This window comes from Babylonia areolata, chromosome 7 (assembly GCF_041734735.1).
Source record: "Babylonia areolata isolate BAREFJ2019XMU chromosome 7, ASM4173473v1, whole genome shotgun sequence".
Lineage (NCBI taxonomy): Eukaryota > Metazoa > Mollusca > Gastropoda > Neogastropoda > Buccinidae > Babylonia > Babylonia areolata.
The window spans coordinates 27861699-27879159 of NC_134882.1; the positions used below are offsets into that span (position 1 = coordinate 27861699).

Consider the following 17461-nt stretch of genomic DNA (forward strand, 5'->3'; position numbering starts at 1 on the left):
ACGAATTACTGTAGACTAACAGCATACCTATTTGATTCGCACAGTCAGTAATTTTTGTCTGACTGTGATCGAATACAATGCCTGTCGTGTTTCTATTTTTAGTTCTACAGGCAGGCTATCTGTCGGCGTGTGTCCTCCTATGGGAGAAGAGGCCGATTCTGGATGCGCAGCACTTCCCACAGGTGTTGCAAGGGAAAACGTCTCCACAAGTTGAGCTCTGCTTCCTTCGCTCACGCTTCTCCTTAATGGCCAGCGTTCTCTTGTTTTCAAACGTCTTTATGCCACTAGAGCACAGCATCCTCCAGCGACAGCGGTCAAGGGCATCAGTTTCCCAGGAAGCGATTTCTATGTCACAGGCTTTGAGGTTTGTCTTCAGGGTGTCCTTGAAGCGCTTGCATGGTCTTCCAAGTTCGCGGTGGCCTTCCTTCAGCTGGCCATACGAGAGCATCTTCGGGATCCTGCTGTCTGTCATGCGGACAACGTGTCCTGTCCAGCGTAGCTGGCACTGGATCAGCAGGCTTTCGATGCTGGGCAGGCCGCTCCTCTCTAGGACCTGGAGGTTGGAGACCCTGTCTTGCCACTTTATGCCGAGGATCTTTCGTAGGCATCTCTGGTGGAACTGCTCAAGTTGTTGAATGTGACGGCGATACGTCGTCCATGTTTCACAGCAGTACAACAAGGTGGTCAGCACAACTACTCTGTAGGTTTTGAATTTGGTGCTGAGCCTGATGCCTTTGTTGTTCCACAGCCTGTTATTGAGTCTGCCAAAGGTTTAATACTGGAAAAATACTATCATCATTTATGTTGTGTTTCATATAGTTTGTATTCTGTTTCTGATAGTCATGTTATTTTAACTGTTTATGTTTAATTTTGGTGTAAAATATTATTGCTTTGCTTTTATATGATATCCTCCATGCTCCAAAAGGGGTGAAAGGATTAAATATTCTTGATTCTTGTGTGTGTGTGTGTGTGTGTGTGTGTGTGTGTGTGTGTGTGTGTGTCCGTCATGCGCACCTGCATGTTCTTGTGGATGACACGTCCAGGCTCCGGGAAGGATCCGTCGGGCCTCTGTCGGGCCACCATCCAGCTGAGTGCCCGCACGATCACCTGGTCGTCAATGAACACGTAGGGCTTGGCCTGGTGGAACGTCTTGGCCACGAACGCTGTTAGCCTGCATGTGGGGTGTGTAACACAATGATAAGCTTTAGAATGAATAAACAAATAGATAAGTAAATGAATGAATGAATGAATGAATAAATGAATGAATAAATAAATGATAAATGAAAGAATAAATGAATAGATGAATGAATCAATGAATAAATAAATAAATGAATGAATCAATGAATAAATAAATAAACAAATGAATGAATGAATGAATAAATAAATGAATGAATGAATGAATAAATAGATAAATAAATAAATGAATGAATGAATAAATAAATGAACGAATGAATGATGAATAAATAAATGAATAAATACATAAATGAATAGATGTATGCGAATGTGTAAGTCAGGGAGTATGTAAAAGTTTATGTATCATTATGTGTATTAACGTGTAATGTATCTGTATTATTAGTGTTTATTATGACTATGTAATGGGAGCATCATGTCTTTGTATATGGATAACAAGAGGAAAGGTGTTGATACATATGATGCTCCAATTGTATTGTACAAAACAATACATGGATTGTGTTCCTTTCACAATACGTTGCTGGACACATATCAATTAAGCAAAATGTCATTAATTCTATGCTGATGCTAAGTACAATGTCTGCTACTCGTTACAACATTACACAGTTAACAACACTTGATGAAAATGTGTCCACCTGCACTTTGAAAAGGTTACTTTAAAAAAAAGATAATTTTGATACAGTGCATAACATTTTTGTCCGTAATGAACCTCAATGCGCTATGTACACTTCAACAACACAAAAAGCACGAGATGTAACAAAACAAACAAACAAAAAATCATGAAGACCCAATGAAGTTATCTTCTCATTTAAACGACTCTCTGATTGTGAGAAGATTTTGCAAACAAAAAAAACAACAACAAACAAACAAACAAAAAAAAACAGAAGCTTTTTTTTCCAAACACAAAACAGCATAAATGCATCTATGCTTAGTCAACCATGAACATTACCTGTCAAATTTTCTTCGGAATCACCGCATTTTCTCACAGAAAACGACTGTTTTGAACTGACCTTATATTTCTATTTATGTGGTTTTTGTTCGTTTATTTGTTTTTGCTGTTGTTTTGTCTGTTTGATGATATAGGCTTACTTTAAATATATTTATCATCAAGTCATGTTGCTTAAAGCACAGCCGACCGCAAAAGGACCATTCCAGGGCTGATAATTATATTATATATGTCATCATCATCATCATCAAACTATTGAGGATCGCCCTGTGTCTGTACATCTACTGACCACATGCTTCCCGAATCGTCGCGGTCTCCGAAAGCGCTGAAAGACCCGTCCTTGTGCTGGTAGGTCAGCTCTCTCTGGTACCCTGGAGACACACACACACACACACACACACACACAAACACACACACACACACGCACGCACACACATACACACACACGCGCGCGCACACACACATATACACACATACATACACACACACGCACGCACTCACGCGCGCGCACACATACACACGCATACACACACGCGCACGCACGCACGTACACACACACACACACACACACACACACACACACGCATTAGGCGTGTATGTTCGTCTTATGTCATCTCCATGATGCTCTTCAGCCCTTAAAAATCATGCACATGTAATAACGATTAGATGACGACACAAACTATTCCAACTTGACAGTAATGCACATGTAACAATGATTGTATGATAACACAAACTCTTCAACCCTTAACAATCATGTACATGTAATAATGATTGTATGGCGACACAAATATTCAATCCTGTACAACCATGCACATGTAATAGTGATTGTATGGCGACACAAACTCTTCAATCCTGTACAATCATGCACATGTAATAATGATTGTATGACGACACAAACTTTTTAACCCAGTAATTCATCAGGATGGCATGAATCATAATGAGGGTTTTAAAATGAACACAGCTCATTTAGAAACTATAAACGTTTTTGTTGCAGTTGTTTATTTATTCTTAATAATTTTTTTCCGATACAGTGTAACTGTTCTTGATTTTTTTTTTCCTGTTGATTGTTCTCAGATGCTTTAATTTTCTGAGATACAGCTTTATTCTATCTCTTTCAGAACTGAAAACACTACTTCTCTTATGAGTAGATTTCATGTTTGTATTTTGAGCAGTATACACGACAGTATGTGAATTTCTCTTGAGACATGAAGATGATCTGACTTCACTGTACTGCTTCTGTGAATAGTGACGTAAAATGAAAGGCACCAAGAGTTCATATTCACCTCTACAATGACAAATCACTGGGAAACAAAACCAATCAAAACCAGCAAGATAAAATGCAACTCGACTGAAAAGAAAAGAAAAACATCAGGAAATCAGCCAAGCGCTAGGAACCACACGTATTTCCACCAAATGAACTTTTTTTTAAATGATAGATTGGAAACGTGAAAAGCACAGAACAACACAAAACAAACCAACAATCACACAAAATCAAAGTTGTTTTCGATACGAAATTGCTCAACAATTCTCTTGACAGAACAAAAGACACGAGAACCTAACAAACCAATCACTGACCGTGTTCCATGAAGCCGATGGCCTTCTCCGACACCTCTCCAGTCAGCTGCTTGGTCGCAGACAGGTAGGCAGTGACAAACACATCCGGGGCCATACCAAGCATCGTCTGCTCGCCACAGCCAGTGGGCATGCGCAGGAGACTGTCCAATCCACTGACAGTGGGACCCATCAGGTCACCTTCAACAACAACAACAAAGTGTCACTCAAGGTGACGTCAAAAAACAGGTTTCGGATTCAGTGTCAATGAGGTGTCAGGGAGTGCGGACAGATCCCAACATGCTACAGCACATCAATTGAAAAAAAAAAAGCAAAGCAGCAGATGCCTGGCTTTCGCATAAACCACGGGCACAATAGCCGAGTGGTTTAAGCGTTGGACTTTCAATCTGAGGGTCCTGGGTTCGAATCACGGTAACGGCGCCTGGTGGGGAAACGGTGGGGATTTTTCCAATTTCCCAGGTCAACATATGTGCAGACCTGCTAGTGCCTGAACCCCCTTTGTGTGTATACGCACGCAGAAGATCAAATACGCACATTAAAGATCCTGTAACCTATGTCAGTGTTCGGTGGGTTATGGAGACACGAAAATACCCAGCATGCATGAACCACGACAGTGTCATCGGCAAGTCGATGCTGGTCGTGTAACGGAAAGAAAGAAGAAGAACCCATCGCCCTGATCAGTGCAGTTATGCTTGACACACGTGTGCACTTGACTTAAAGGTTGGAGGTAAAAGGTCAGAGCCTGTTACACCCATGGGGGCAGTGGGATTCACATTCACTATGTCTGGGGCTCGGCATACGGAAGCGGTGCCCCATCCTCCCCTCCTGCCGTTTTAACTTTCCCCAAACGACGCACAACTGACATACCTGGAGGAATCTGGTGAACAGTTCTTGTGTGTGGCACCCCAATGATTCACAAAGTTGACGGGGGAGGAGAAGAAGTAGAAGAAGAAGAAGAAGAAAGAGAAGCAGAAGGAGAAGGAGTATAACCGATATCCTATAATGAAATCACTGCCGCGATTGGCCGTGACATGCTATGGGACCTTTCCAGCCTTTTAGCCAAACATCACCAACAGCACACAGAGGAGAGGAGGGTGGGTGGATGGAGGGGTGGATGATGAGCTAGCTACCCACCGATGGCAGTGACATGGGAGCGGGTGGATGGTGGGGTGGATGGACGGGTGGATGAAGGGGTGGATGATCAGCTAGCTACCCACCGATGGCAGTGACATGGGAGCGGGTGGATGGCGGGCCGGATGGAGGGGTGGATGGCGGGCCGGATGAAGAGGTGGATGATGAACCAGCTACCCACCAATGGCAGTAACACGGGAACGGGTGGATGGACGGGTGGATGGATGGAGGGGTGGATGATCAGCTAGCTACCCACGATGACAGTGACTTGGGAGCGGGTGGATGGAGGGCTGGATGGACGGGTGGATGGCGAGGTGGATGGAGGGGCGTGTGGAGGGGTGGATGGCGGGGTGTACGGAGGGGTGAATGGACAGGTGGACGGAGCGGTGGATGGCGGCGTGGATGATGAGCCAGCTACCCACTGATGGCAGTGACACGGGAGTGGGTGGATGAAGGGGTGGATGAAGGGGTGGATGGCAGGGCGGATGGAGGGCTGTATGGAGGGGTCGGTGGATGGAGGGGTGGATGGAGGGGGGTGGATGATGAACCAGCTACCCACCGATGGCAGTGACACGGGAGCGGGAGGAGTCGGACACCAGGTTGGGGGGCAGGGCGAGGTGCACCGTCTGGTGGAAGGAAGACTTGTGGCTGAGGTCCACCAGCACGGACACCCCGAACTCCTTGGGCACTCCCTCCGCCTGGGGTGCACACACACACACACACACACACACACACATACACATACACACACAAACATGCAGCACACACCCACACACACGTACATACACACGCAAACACACACAACACACATTCACACACACACACACACACACACACACACACACACACACACTCCATAAAAATAGATTTTGATGTAAACATTGTGGGAAAAGAAAGCGAGGAACCTTTTCAATATCCTCAAGGTATGCTAACATCATACCAAAGAAACCCACTAAACACTTTCGAAATCCAGAAAATCAGCGTGAAACGGGTCTTTACGTAGTCAGTCAGCTGTGGAGTGTACCGCTACCTTTGATGATATCATGCAGAGCTCTTTTCTTACCTGTATTCGTACGGATTGATCGTACTCAGGTAGGGCATGAGAATTAGATCTTAACCTATAACATAAATGCGGTTCTACATAAGGATAGACATCTACACTATGCACACTGTGATGTGATATACAGACACCACCAATGTGGCTGATAGATGAAAACTCAATTTTTTTTCCACATGGGGAAATTGCAGTGAGGAAGGGCATGGTTAGAAGATCTGATTTCAAAACAAAATTCGGTAACACCTAAGGAGAGGCATCCACATTCAGGACCACATTTCTATGACAATACTTTTAAAACTTGGTTTCTGTTCTCTTGTTGGTGGTAGTGGTGATTTGTTGTAGTTTTTGTTTGGTTGCTTTGTGTGTGTGTGTGTGTGTGTGTGTGTGTGTGTGTGTGTGTGTGCAGCCTGTTGCTCCACAAACACAGAACAATATTCTTTCTTTCCTCTCTCTCTCTCTCTGCCCCTGTCCCTGCCCCCCCCCCCCCACCCCCACTCTGTGTGTGTGTGTGTGTGTGTGTGTGTGTGTGAGTGTGTGTGTGTTTGCAGCCTGCTGCTGTCAGGGGATGTTTTACCTCCACAAGCAGCTGACGGCGCACAGCATCGGCGGCCTGGGTGGACTGGGCAGAGACGACCAGCTCCACGTTGCCCAGACTGGAGGGGACGATGGGGAAGTACACGGACTTTCCCTCCCCTGCCGGCACCTGCAGGGAACAAGAACCACGGCGTGCACACACATTCACTTTCACTTTCGGTTTCACTTTCAAGGAGACGTGCACACACTTTCACTTTCGGTTTCACTTTCAAGGAGGCGTGCACACACTTTCACTTTCGGTTTCACTTTCAATGAAGCGTCAAAGTGCACTGACTGGTCCGTCTGTGCCGCTGTGCAACATTTGCGTGAGAGAAAGAGAGAGATTGAGAGTGTGCGTGTGCGTGCGTGCTATTTTTATTTTTGTGTGTGTATTATGTGTGTGTGTGCATGAGCTTATATTTGGCACATTTGTAAGTATACATGTACAGTGACCGTCCCTGTGTGTGTGAGAGAGAGACAGACAGACAGACATAGAGACAGAGAGAGAGAGAGACAGATAGAAATAGAGATAGACAGACAGACGAGGAGACAGAGAGAGAGGGAAGAGGTGAAGATTCGTGTTGATGATGCAGTGACGACAGACAGAGAGAGCGACATTGTCCCCCACACACCAGAACGTTCACAGCGCGATCCTCATTGCGATAGTCCTCGTTGCCGTTAGCGTCGTGCACGATGTTAACGAAGTCCTGAGACTGGGCCAAGGTCACACGGACCTGCAACACACACACACACACACACACACACACACACACACACACACACACACACACACCACAAGGATTCTCAATGACGCACTGATCTTTCAAGATCCAAGTCATATGGAAGAATATTCCAACTGCTGACGCTACTACCACTACTGCTGCAACTACAACTACTACCATGACTGATTATACTGATGCTCTCACCACTTCTACTACTACTGCTACTGCTACTTCTACTACTGAATGTGCAGAAGTACTTTGCTGCTGCTACAACTATTGCTGCAGCTGCTGTTGCACCAAAAACATATCCACGTGCTAACAAATATCTAAAACTGCTGCTGCTGTTTCTACTGGCACTGATACTACTGCTGCTGCTGCTATTGCTACATCTGATCATCCACGTGATAAGACGCCGACAGAGTATAGACATAACTTCTACAGTGACTTCTGTTTCTTCTGTTACTGCTGCTGCTGCTGCTGCTATAATTACTACTCCTTCTCCTCCTCCCCTACATCAACGACGACGACGACAACAACTACTACTAATGATAAAAATTCTAATACTACTACTGCTGCTGTTGCTATGCAAGGGCATTATCATTAGTTGTAGTGGGAGCATCAATTAAATAGGTTTTCCCAAGGTGCAGCTACCTCATTGCCAGGGTTCAGAAAGTCCAGAACTATGCTGCACGTCTTGTCTTTCGTTCCTGTAAATTTGATCACGTCTCTCCTCTCCTTCATGATTTACACTGGCTCCCAGTACAAGAAAGAATTGTTTACAAAGTTGTCTCTCTTTGTTTCAAGTCCATTGAGGCCTCTGCTCTACAGTATCTTTCGGGTGTCATTCATTCTTACATACCCCCACGCCAACTCCGCTCTTCTTCTGACACCCGTGTGCTTAGGATCCCCCCTGCTCAAACCAAATCGTATGGCCAACGCAGTTTTTCATGCCAAGCCCTCTTTCTTTGGAATCAACTTCCCTATCCTCTCCGTCACTCATCTTCACTGCAGTCTTTCAAATCCAGTCTGAAGACCCACCTTTTCCCCTCCTGAATAATTCTCAGCAGCTCATCCCTTTCTAGTATGAACTAAAATGACTGTTAGTGAGTGAGTGAGTTTTTACAATTTCAGAATTGGTTGGTTGTATTTTTGATTGTGTACTATTTACGATTGTGTGCTATGACTTGTGTGTGTGCGTGCGCGTGTATTGTGGGTGTGTGTGTGTGGGGTGGGGGGGTATATTTTTAATAATGTTATGTATCTTGTGTTCAATTTTTCCTTTTTGATATTTACATATATGTTCTATTTGTAAACGCCTAGGGCTTATTTTAAAGATTAAGCGTAAATGCTCATAATAATAATAATAACAACAACAATAATGTTCCAACAGCTACAAGAGTTACTGCTACTACTGCTTTTGTTGTTGCTGCTGCTGCTGCCACTTCTACTTCTCCTCCTCCTCCTCTAGTATCACTACTACTACTACTACTACTCTTTATCTTCCTTCTCCTCCTCCTTCTACTACTACTACTACTACCACCACCGCTACTACTACTCTATCTTCCTCCTCCTCTCCTACACTACTACTACTGCTACTGCTCTTTATCTTACTCCTCCCCTTTCTACTACTACTACTACTACTACTACTACCACCACCCTTTATCTTTCTCCTACATTACCGCTACTACTACTACTACTCTTCATCCTCATCCTCCTTCTACTACTACTACCACCACCACTACTTCTACTCTTTATCTTCCTCCTCCTCTCCTACACTACTACTACTACTACTACTACTCTTTATCTTCCTTCTCCTCATCCCCTACTTCTACTACCACTACTAGTACTAACACCACCACTACTACCACTACCAGTACTAACACCACCACTACTACCACTACCAGTACTAACACCACCACTACTACCACTACCAGTACTAACACCACCACTACTACCACTACCAGTACTAACACCACCACCACTACTACCACTACCAGTACTAACACCACCACTACCACCACTACCAGTACTAACACCACCACCACCACTACTACTACCACTACCAGTACTAACACCACCACCACTACCACCACTACCAGTACTAACACCACCACCACCACTACTACTACCACTACCAGTACTAACACCACCACCACTACTACCACTACCAGTACTACACCACCACTACTACCACTACCAGTACTAACACCACCACTACTACCACTACCAGTACTAACACCACCACCACCACTACTACTACCACTACCAGTACTAACACCACCACCACTACCAGTACTAACACCACCACCACTACTACCACTACCAGTACTAACACCACCACCACCACTACTACTACCACTACCAGTACTAACACCACCACCACCACTACTACTACCACTACTAGTACTAACACCACCACCACCACTACTACTACTACTACTACTACTCTTTATCATCATCATCCTACTACGACTACCACTACATTCTGCTCCTCCCCTACTCTTTATTTTACTACTACTACTACTACTACTACTACTACTACTACTACTACTACTACAGGTCCAGTAGAGGTGAGGCCACTGACGTTCTGCTCGTGCTGCATGTAGTTGAAGACGATGGCCTGCAGCACCAGCTGTTCCCCACGGATGACGGAGTACGGCAGGTTCAGCGTGACGAAGAACGGCCGGAACACTCGGAGCTGGACAACAACAACAACGATGACAACGATGATGACAACGACAATGACAGCGACAACAACAACAACAACAACAGCAACAACAATGACAATGACAACAACAACGACAATGACAGCGATAACTACAACAACAAAGACAACGACAATGACAGTGACAATAACAATGGCAGTGATAATGACAACAACAACAATGACAGTGACAACAACAACAACACAACAACAACAACGACAATGACAGTGACGATGATAACAACAACGACAATGGCAGCGATAACAACAACAATAAAGACAACGACAATGACAATGGCAGTGATAACAACAACAACAATGGCATCGACAATGACAGTGACAATGATAGTGATAACAACAACAACAAAGACAACGACAATGACAATGGCAGTGATAACAACAACAACAACAATGGCAACGACAATGATAGTGACAATGACAGTAATAACAACAACAACAACAACGACAATGACAACGACAACAACAATGATGACAACAATGACAGTGTTAACAACAACGACAACAACAACAACGACAATGACAGCGACAACAATACCATTGATCTCTCTAAGTGTCAGGTGGCATGGTCAACTGGTTGGATACCTACAGCTGGATTTAACAATCTGTTTGGCCTCCCACCATTCATGAAAGGTCAAGTCGTTCAGAACTTGGAGTCTTTGTGTTTGTACCGATACAGACAGACACAGACACAGACATACATGCACACACAGACATGTACAGACAAGACATACACACAGACACACACACACGTGAGGGCGATCACTTTAGCCTGTAGTGGGGTGCACGCTCAGGCGTGTGTGTGTGTGTGTGTGTGTGTGTGTGTGTATGTGTGTGTGGTGTGTGTGTGTGTGTGTGTGTGTGTGCATGTGTGTGTGTGTGTGTGTGTGTGTGTGTGTGTGTGTGCATGTTTTGTGTGTGTGTGTGCATGTTTGTGTGTGTGTGTGGTGTGTGTGTGCATGTTTTGTGTGTGTGTGTGTGTGTGTGTGTGTGTGGTGTGTGTGCTTCTGTGTGTGTGGTGTGTGTGTGCATGTTTGTGTGTGTGTGGTGTGTGTGTGCATGTTTTGTGTGTGTGTGTGTGTGTGTGTGTGTGTGTGTGTGTGCATGTTTTGTGTCTGTGTGTGTGTGTGTGTGTGTGTGTGTTGTGTGTGCTTCTGTGTGTGTGGTGTGTGTGTGCATGTTTGTGTGTGTGTGGTGTGTGTGTGCATGTTTTGTTGTGTGTGTGTGTGTGTGTGTGTGTGTGTGTGTGTGGTTGTTTTTTTGTGTGTGGTGTGTGTGTGTGTGTGTGTGACAGACAGAAACAGACGTACAGACAGAGACAGACAGACAAATAGACACAGACATACACATACACAGAGACACGTACACACACAGACACAAAGAGACAGACAGACGGACAGAGATACACTCAGACATACACAGACAGACGGACGGACAGACACAAACAGACACAAACAGACAGACAGGCACAGACAGATGGACACACACACACAGACACACACACACACCACACACACACATACAGACACAGACATACACAGACGGACAGACATACAAAGATACAGACACAGACATACGCAAACACAGGCAGACGGACAGACATACACACAGACAGGCAGACAGACAGACAGATAATGGAACGAGGGACGAACAGACAGACAGAGGGGCAGACAGACAGGTACAGACAGATAAAGGGACAGATAGACAGATACAGACAGATAAAGGGACAGACAGACAGGTACAGACAGATAAAGGGGCAGACAGACAGGTACAGACAGATAAAGGGGCAGACAGACAGGTACAGACAGATAAAGGGGCAGACAGACAGATACAGACAGATAAAGGGGCAGACAGACAGGTACAGACAGATAAAGGGGCAGACAGACAGGTAGATACAGACAGACAGATAAAGGGGCAGACAGACAGGTAGATACAGACAGACAGATAAAGGGGCAGACAGACAGGTAGATACAGACAGATAAAGGGGCAGACAGACAGATAGATACAGACAGACAGATAAAGGGGCAGACAGACAGATAGATAGATACAGACAGACAGATAAAGGGACAGACAGACAGACGGCCAGACAGACAGACGGACAGAGGGGGTTTGGGGGGGTGATCACCTTGGAGGTGGTGGGGGCCACCCCCAGGCCTGCAGTGGGGCTGACGGCGAAGGCCGAGGTGACCCAGGAGGTGATGGTGTCTGGCACTGTGGTGTTCACTGTGGCCCTGCCCTCACCACTGGAAGGGGGGGGAGGTCGAGGGGGAGAGGTGGGGGCAGCACTCAATATCATCATCATCATCATTACTATCATTGTTGTTGTTGTTTTGTTATTTCTATTGTTATCATTACTGCTGTTGTTGTTATCATTTATCATGATTATTGTCATTATCATCATAATCATCATCGTCATTAATTTCATTATTATTGTTAGTGCTATTGATGATATGTTTATTGTTGTTATTATCATTACCATCATCATCATCGTTGTCATCATTATTATCATCAGTATTGTTATCAATAGTAGTAGTGCTGATAACATTGTGCTTACTAGTAGCCAATAATTATTATTTCTAGGAAGCGAGAGAATCTGAGCGCGCTGGTTCGAATCACGGCTCAGCCACCGATATTTTCTCCTCCACTAGACCTTGAGTGGCGGTCTGGACGCTAGTCATTCGGATGAGACGATAAACCGAGGTCCCGTGTGCAGTATGCATTTAGCGCACGTAAAAGAACCCACGGCAACAAAAGGGTTGTTCCTGGCAAAATTTTGTAGAAAAATCCACTTCGCAAGGAAAAACAAATAAAACTGCACGCAGGAAAAAATACCCCAAAAAATGCGTGGCGTTGTAGTGTAGCGACGTGCTCTCCGTGGGGAGAGCAGCCCGAATTTCACACAGAGAAATCTGTTGTGATAAAAAGAAATACAAATACAAACACAAATCATTACCATTATCATCATTACTATTAGCATGTGAGAATGGACAGAAGGTGTGACACGACAGAGGGAGAAAGAGAGACAGACAGGCAGAGAGACGGACAGACAAGTAGACAGAGACAGGCCGACAGACAGACAGTGACAGAGAGAGAGAGAGACAGAGACAGAGCGAGGCAACACTCTCGAAACATTCTTTTCTTTAATAGCTAACCCAGTCTGCATTTTCCATTCAGATTCATTGTACTTAAAAATGAAATATAAAATTGGGAACGATATAAATACATACGCGAACTAGGCTATGTGGCTGGTAACTATCGGTTTTCCACCAAACATCTTAATGTTGATATTGAAAATTAAAGTAATAAGAATCACTTTACGTTTCAAGGAAGCGTCAAAGTGTGCGGACTGACCCATATACGCTAGAACACGTGCTGGATTTTTTGTTGTTTTTGTTTTCTAATTTCAAAAGGAAGTAGACACATGACCTACGCAAAAAGCCGAGGTGCTGGTCAGTCCTTGAGAATTTACGACAGTTATGTGTAAAACGTTACACTAAAATGAAAATAAAGTGCATAAACAAATAAGTAATTGTATCGAAATCAATGTGTCAAAAAGGATGCACACAAGGCAAAACGATTCAAATTAACACAGCAAAATGAAACGCTGACCAGCGTATGGTTAGCATCATATTGTATCACCATTCGTCTATCACGACTACAGATCTACCTATACCTATACCTACCTATACATTCACAACTATGAAGAAGAAGAAAAAAAAGCCACACACAAAAAAACAACATTTACATATAAAATGATCAATGAAAATGATCAGAACCCGTAACTACCATTACCAGCTTAATTTTAAATCATTTGTACTTAGGAAAACAACTATGATGCTTCCTTGAGTAAGATAATGTCAACGTAGTAGCAAGCATAAAAAAAACCCATCAAACAAGCAGCAACAACAACAACAACAGCAACAAACACAACAACAACAACAACAACAACAGCAAGCAAAGGCAAGCAAGCAACATAAAAGCACGGCAAATGTACGACACAGGTTAAAAAAAATAAATAAATAAAATAAAAGCAAGGACGCCCATGCAAGCAAAAGATGAAAAAGCGGACCAAACAATCTACAAAATTGCACACAACACGGCGGCTGGGGGCTGGGGAACCGGGTTGGGGGCAGGGGGTGGGGGGGGGGAGGGAGGTTGCGGGGGGCCGGGGGGGGGGGTGGTGCGGGGCATGGGGGGGGGGGGGGGCGGGAGTCTCGCGGAAGACGTTTCTCACGTGCTACACATCGTATCACGGAAGACGTTTCTCACGTGCTACACATCGTATCGCGGGGCCTGCCTCGGCTGCCCGCGGGGCGGGGTGGGGGTAGGCGTGGGGTGATGGCCCCTTACAAAGAAGCACTCCCGGGGTACTTTTCTTTCCACACCCTTGGAGTAAGTATCAAAATGACAACTCGTGACACAAAGAAAAAAAATATACACACATATACATATATATGTATACATAAACTGAAATAGTTCAAAACTCTACCTCTGTTTTTCTAACTTAGATTTTATATGGGACTTACTATGAGTCCACAGGGTCCATCTCGCTCTCTGCGATCGGCTTCGGATCCACTCTGTTTACGCATGCCCAGATTCAAACACTCGACTGTTGGCCGCGGTTCTTTGTCTGCCTCTGGACCTTGCAATTGGAATGACTTCCTCTTTCTCTTCGTCAGGTCTCCGCACTCAGCTCTTTGAAGTCTGGTCTTAAAACCCACCTCTTCCTAAAATAGCATCCCTTCCCTGCCTCTTCCTTGTCTTCAGTTTTTCCAGTTTTAGAGTTATGCATGCGTGTGAATGACTGGTGCGAAAGCGCTTTGTGTCTCTGCACAAGATTCAGCGCTATACAAATATAATAATAATAATTTTATTATACTCCTCATCTGTAACAGAACTAGTTACTGCCGGGAGTACTCCTGAGACCTGTCCAGAAGTGCAGTAAGGAGTGGATCTGAAGTGATGCAGAAGCAATCCACTGGTGACATGGAGCAGGTCTGTGACATGCACTCCCGGGAGTAACTCAATAACTTTTTATTTTTTCAAAGGGAACGTCTCCCAGGGGAGGAGAACTAGGACACTGAGGGGGGGAGGTGGGGGGTGGGGGTGGGGGTTATTGAGTTACTCTGTCTTGAGTCAGAAAAAAAATATATCGTGCACACACACACACACACACACACACACACACACACACACACACACAAACAGCAATTGATGCCTACGGTACATTTAAAGATACCAACAGAACCAGCACAATACCAAAGCATCTAGCTCTACAAGAACAAAGCCCTCCAGTGTCATTGTGCAACAGGACTGTCGATTGTTGACAAGGCAGGGCTACGGTAGTGACTGCCACTGAACAACGTAATGGCAAATTTGGATTACTAAGTTAAGACGGTCATCCATACAGCTTGATACCGACCGGCCTTGTTGGATATTCACCTGACATAAACCAACTACAGGTGGTAATGTACACTGAAAGTTTCAAGAATGATGATTCACTCACTTGAATAAAATGGGAGTCCCAATCTCCAAGGAAGTTTCGTTCGCAGACAAAGATTTATCACCCTAATAGATAGCAAGAGTGACAATTAAAATGCCGTAGAGGTATTTTTTAAAAAAACTGGTAATATAATCACATGGCAACATTATATCGGATGATCCATGTGAGATGATATTGTCCAAAAGAAAACGCTGCAGTGAAGTTGTTGTTTGTTTTATTGACGAGGATCTCCACTTAAATTTGTGTTATAAAACCTGAATGATTATGTAAGTATCGTACTTTATTTATTTAAACTTTTTCAGCAGCAACACATCCGTGGGGCATCTTCCCTGAGGATCTCCACTTAAATGTGTTTCATAAAACCTTGATGATTATGTAAGTATCGTAATCTTGACTCTCCTAGGAACTTATTTAGAAACTTTTCAGCAGCAACACATCCGTGGGGCATATTCCTTGAGGATCTCCACTTAAATGTGTGTCATAAAACCTTGATGAATATGTAAGTATCGTGATCTTGACTCTCCTGGGAATTTATTTAAACTTTTTCAGTAGCAACACATCCGTGGAACATCTTCCTTCCCACCAGGACATCACGTTACCAACACTCGCCACAGCAGAACAGTGCAAGCCAGCAAGAACTCCAAACGAACAACAGGTCCGACCTACACCAGTCAGGCCTATCGAAAGAGATCACACACGTGCTAAATGTACTGCAGCTGTTGGTCAAAGTTACGACGAACTGTGTTGATCAGTCTCGGTCCAAAGACATCCCTCTGTCTTCCGTGTCCGTTTGTCAGAAAAAAACACCAACCTGGATCTGCTCACCAGACGTAAATTATCAGAAACTACAACCTGGATCTGTTCAGGAGACGTAAATAATCAGTCCGTTTGTCAGAAAAAATCACAACCTGGATCTGTTCACGAAACATAAATAATCAGTCCGTTTATCAGAAAAAACAACCTGGATCTGTTCACGAGACGTAAATAATCAGTCCGTTTGTCAGAAAAAACAACAACCTGGATCTGTTCAGGAGACGTAAATAATCAGTACGTTTGTCAGAAAAAAACAACCACCTGGATCTGTTCAGGAGACGTAAATAATCAGTCCGTTTGTCAGAAAAAATCACAACCTGGATCTGTTCACGAGATGTAAATAATCAGTCCGTTTGTTAGAAAAAACAACAACCTGGATCTGTTCACGAGACGTAAATAATCAGTCCGTTTGTCAGAAAAAACAACAACCTGGATCTGTTCACGAGATGTAAATAATCAGTCCGTTTGTCAGAAAAAAACAACAACCTGGATCTGTTCACGAGACGTAAATAATCAGTCCGTTTGTCCTAAAAAAAACAACAACCTGGATCTGTTCAGGAGACGTAAATAATCAGTCCGTTTGTCAGAAAAAATCACAACCTGGATCTGTTCAGGAGACGTAAATAATCAGTCCGTTTGTCAGAAAAAATCACAACCTGGATCTGTTTAGGAGACGTAAATAATTGGTCCATTACTTCTCCTGGATGTGGGTGGAGTAAAAGAGTGAAGTGGGGGGGTTGGTGGGTGGTGACCTATCCGTTACAGGACTGGTGAATAAAAGACACGGTGAACCTGAACAGGGGGTGGGGAGAGGATTGAATCAATATCATTGCTATGTTTTGGGATCTGTGTGGACGTGTAGAAGCCAATCATCTGACGTTGATCTGGAGGATTTAGAGGATTGGGGGGGGGGGGGGGGGGGGGAGACGACATTTTTTTCTTTCATAGCCAGAGGGCATTTGATTTTTATGATATGAAAGACAAGCAGATAATCTAAGAGAGAAACTCGTTTCGTCGTCATGTTGACAACCTTTCTTCTTCGTTCGTGGGCTGCAACTCCCACGTTCACCTGTATGTACACGAGTGGGCTTTTACGTGTATGACCGTTTTTACCCCGCCATGTAGGCAGCCAAACTGCGTTTTTGGGGGGGGTGAATGCTGGGTATGTTCTTGTTTCCATAACCCAACGAACGCTGACATGGATAACAGGATCTTTAACGCGTCTTCTGCT

The 17461-nt window shown here is 44.4% G+C and overlaps 1 protein-coding gene across 1 annotated transcript in view; it reads right to left on the reverse strand.

Annotated features, from left to right (window-relative positions):
* The window catches only part of LOC143284220 (CD109 antigen-like), a 58984-nt gene that overhangs the window by 12351 nt on the left and 29172 nt on the right, over positions 1-17461 (reverse strand). Inside the window, exons 19-26 of the mRNA XM_076590885.1 lie at positions 12040-12157; positions 9777-9890; positions 7103-7204; positions 6472-6600; positions 5400-5538; positions 3713-3889; positions 2427-2508; positions 1015-1171 (exon numbers count right to left, since the gene is read on the reverse strand). Of these exons, the coding sequence (XP_076447000.1) occupies positions 1015-1171; positions 2427-2508; positions 3713-3889; positions 5400-5538; positions 6472-6600; positions 7103-7204; positions 9777-9890; positions 12040-12157 (1018 nt within the window). The remainder of the gene's footprint in view (positions 1-1014; positions 1172-2426; positions 2509-3712; positions 3890-5399; positions 5539-6471; positions 6601-7102; positions 7205-9776; positions 9891-12039; positions 12158-17461) is intronic.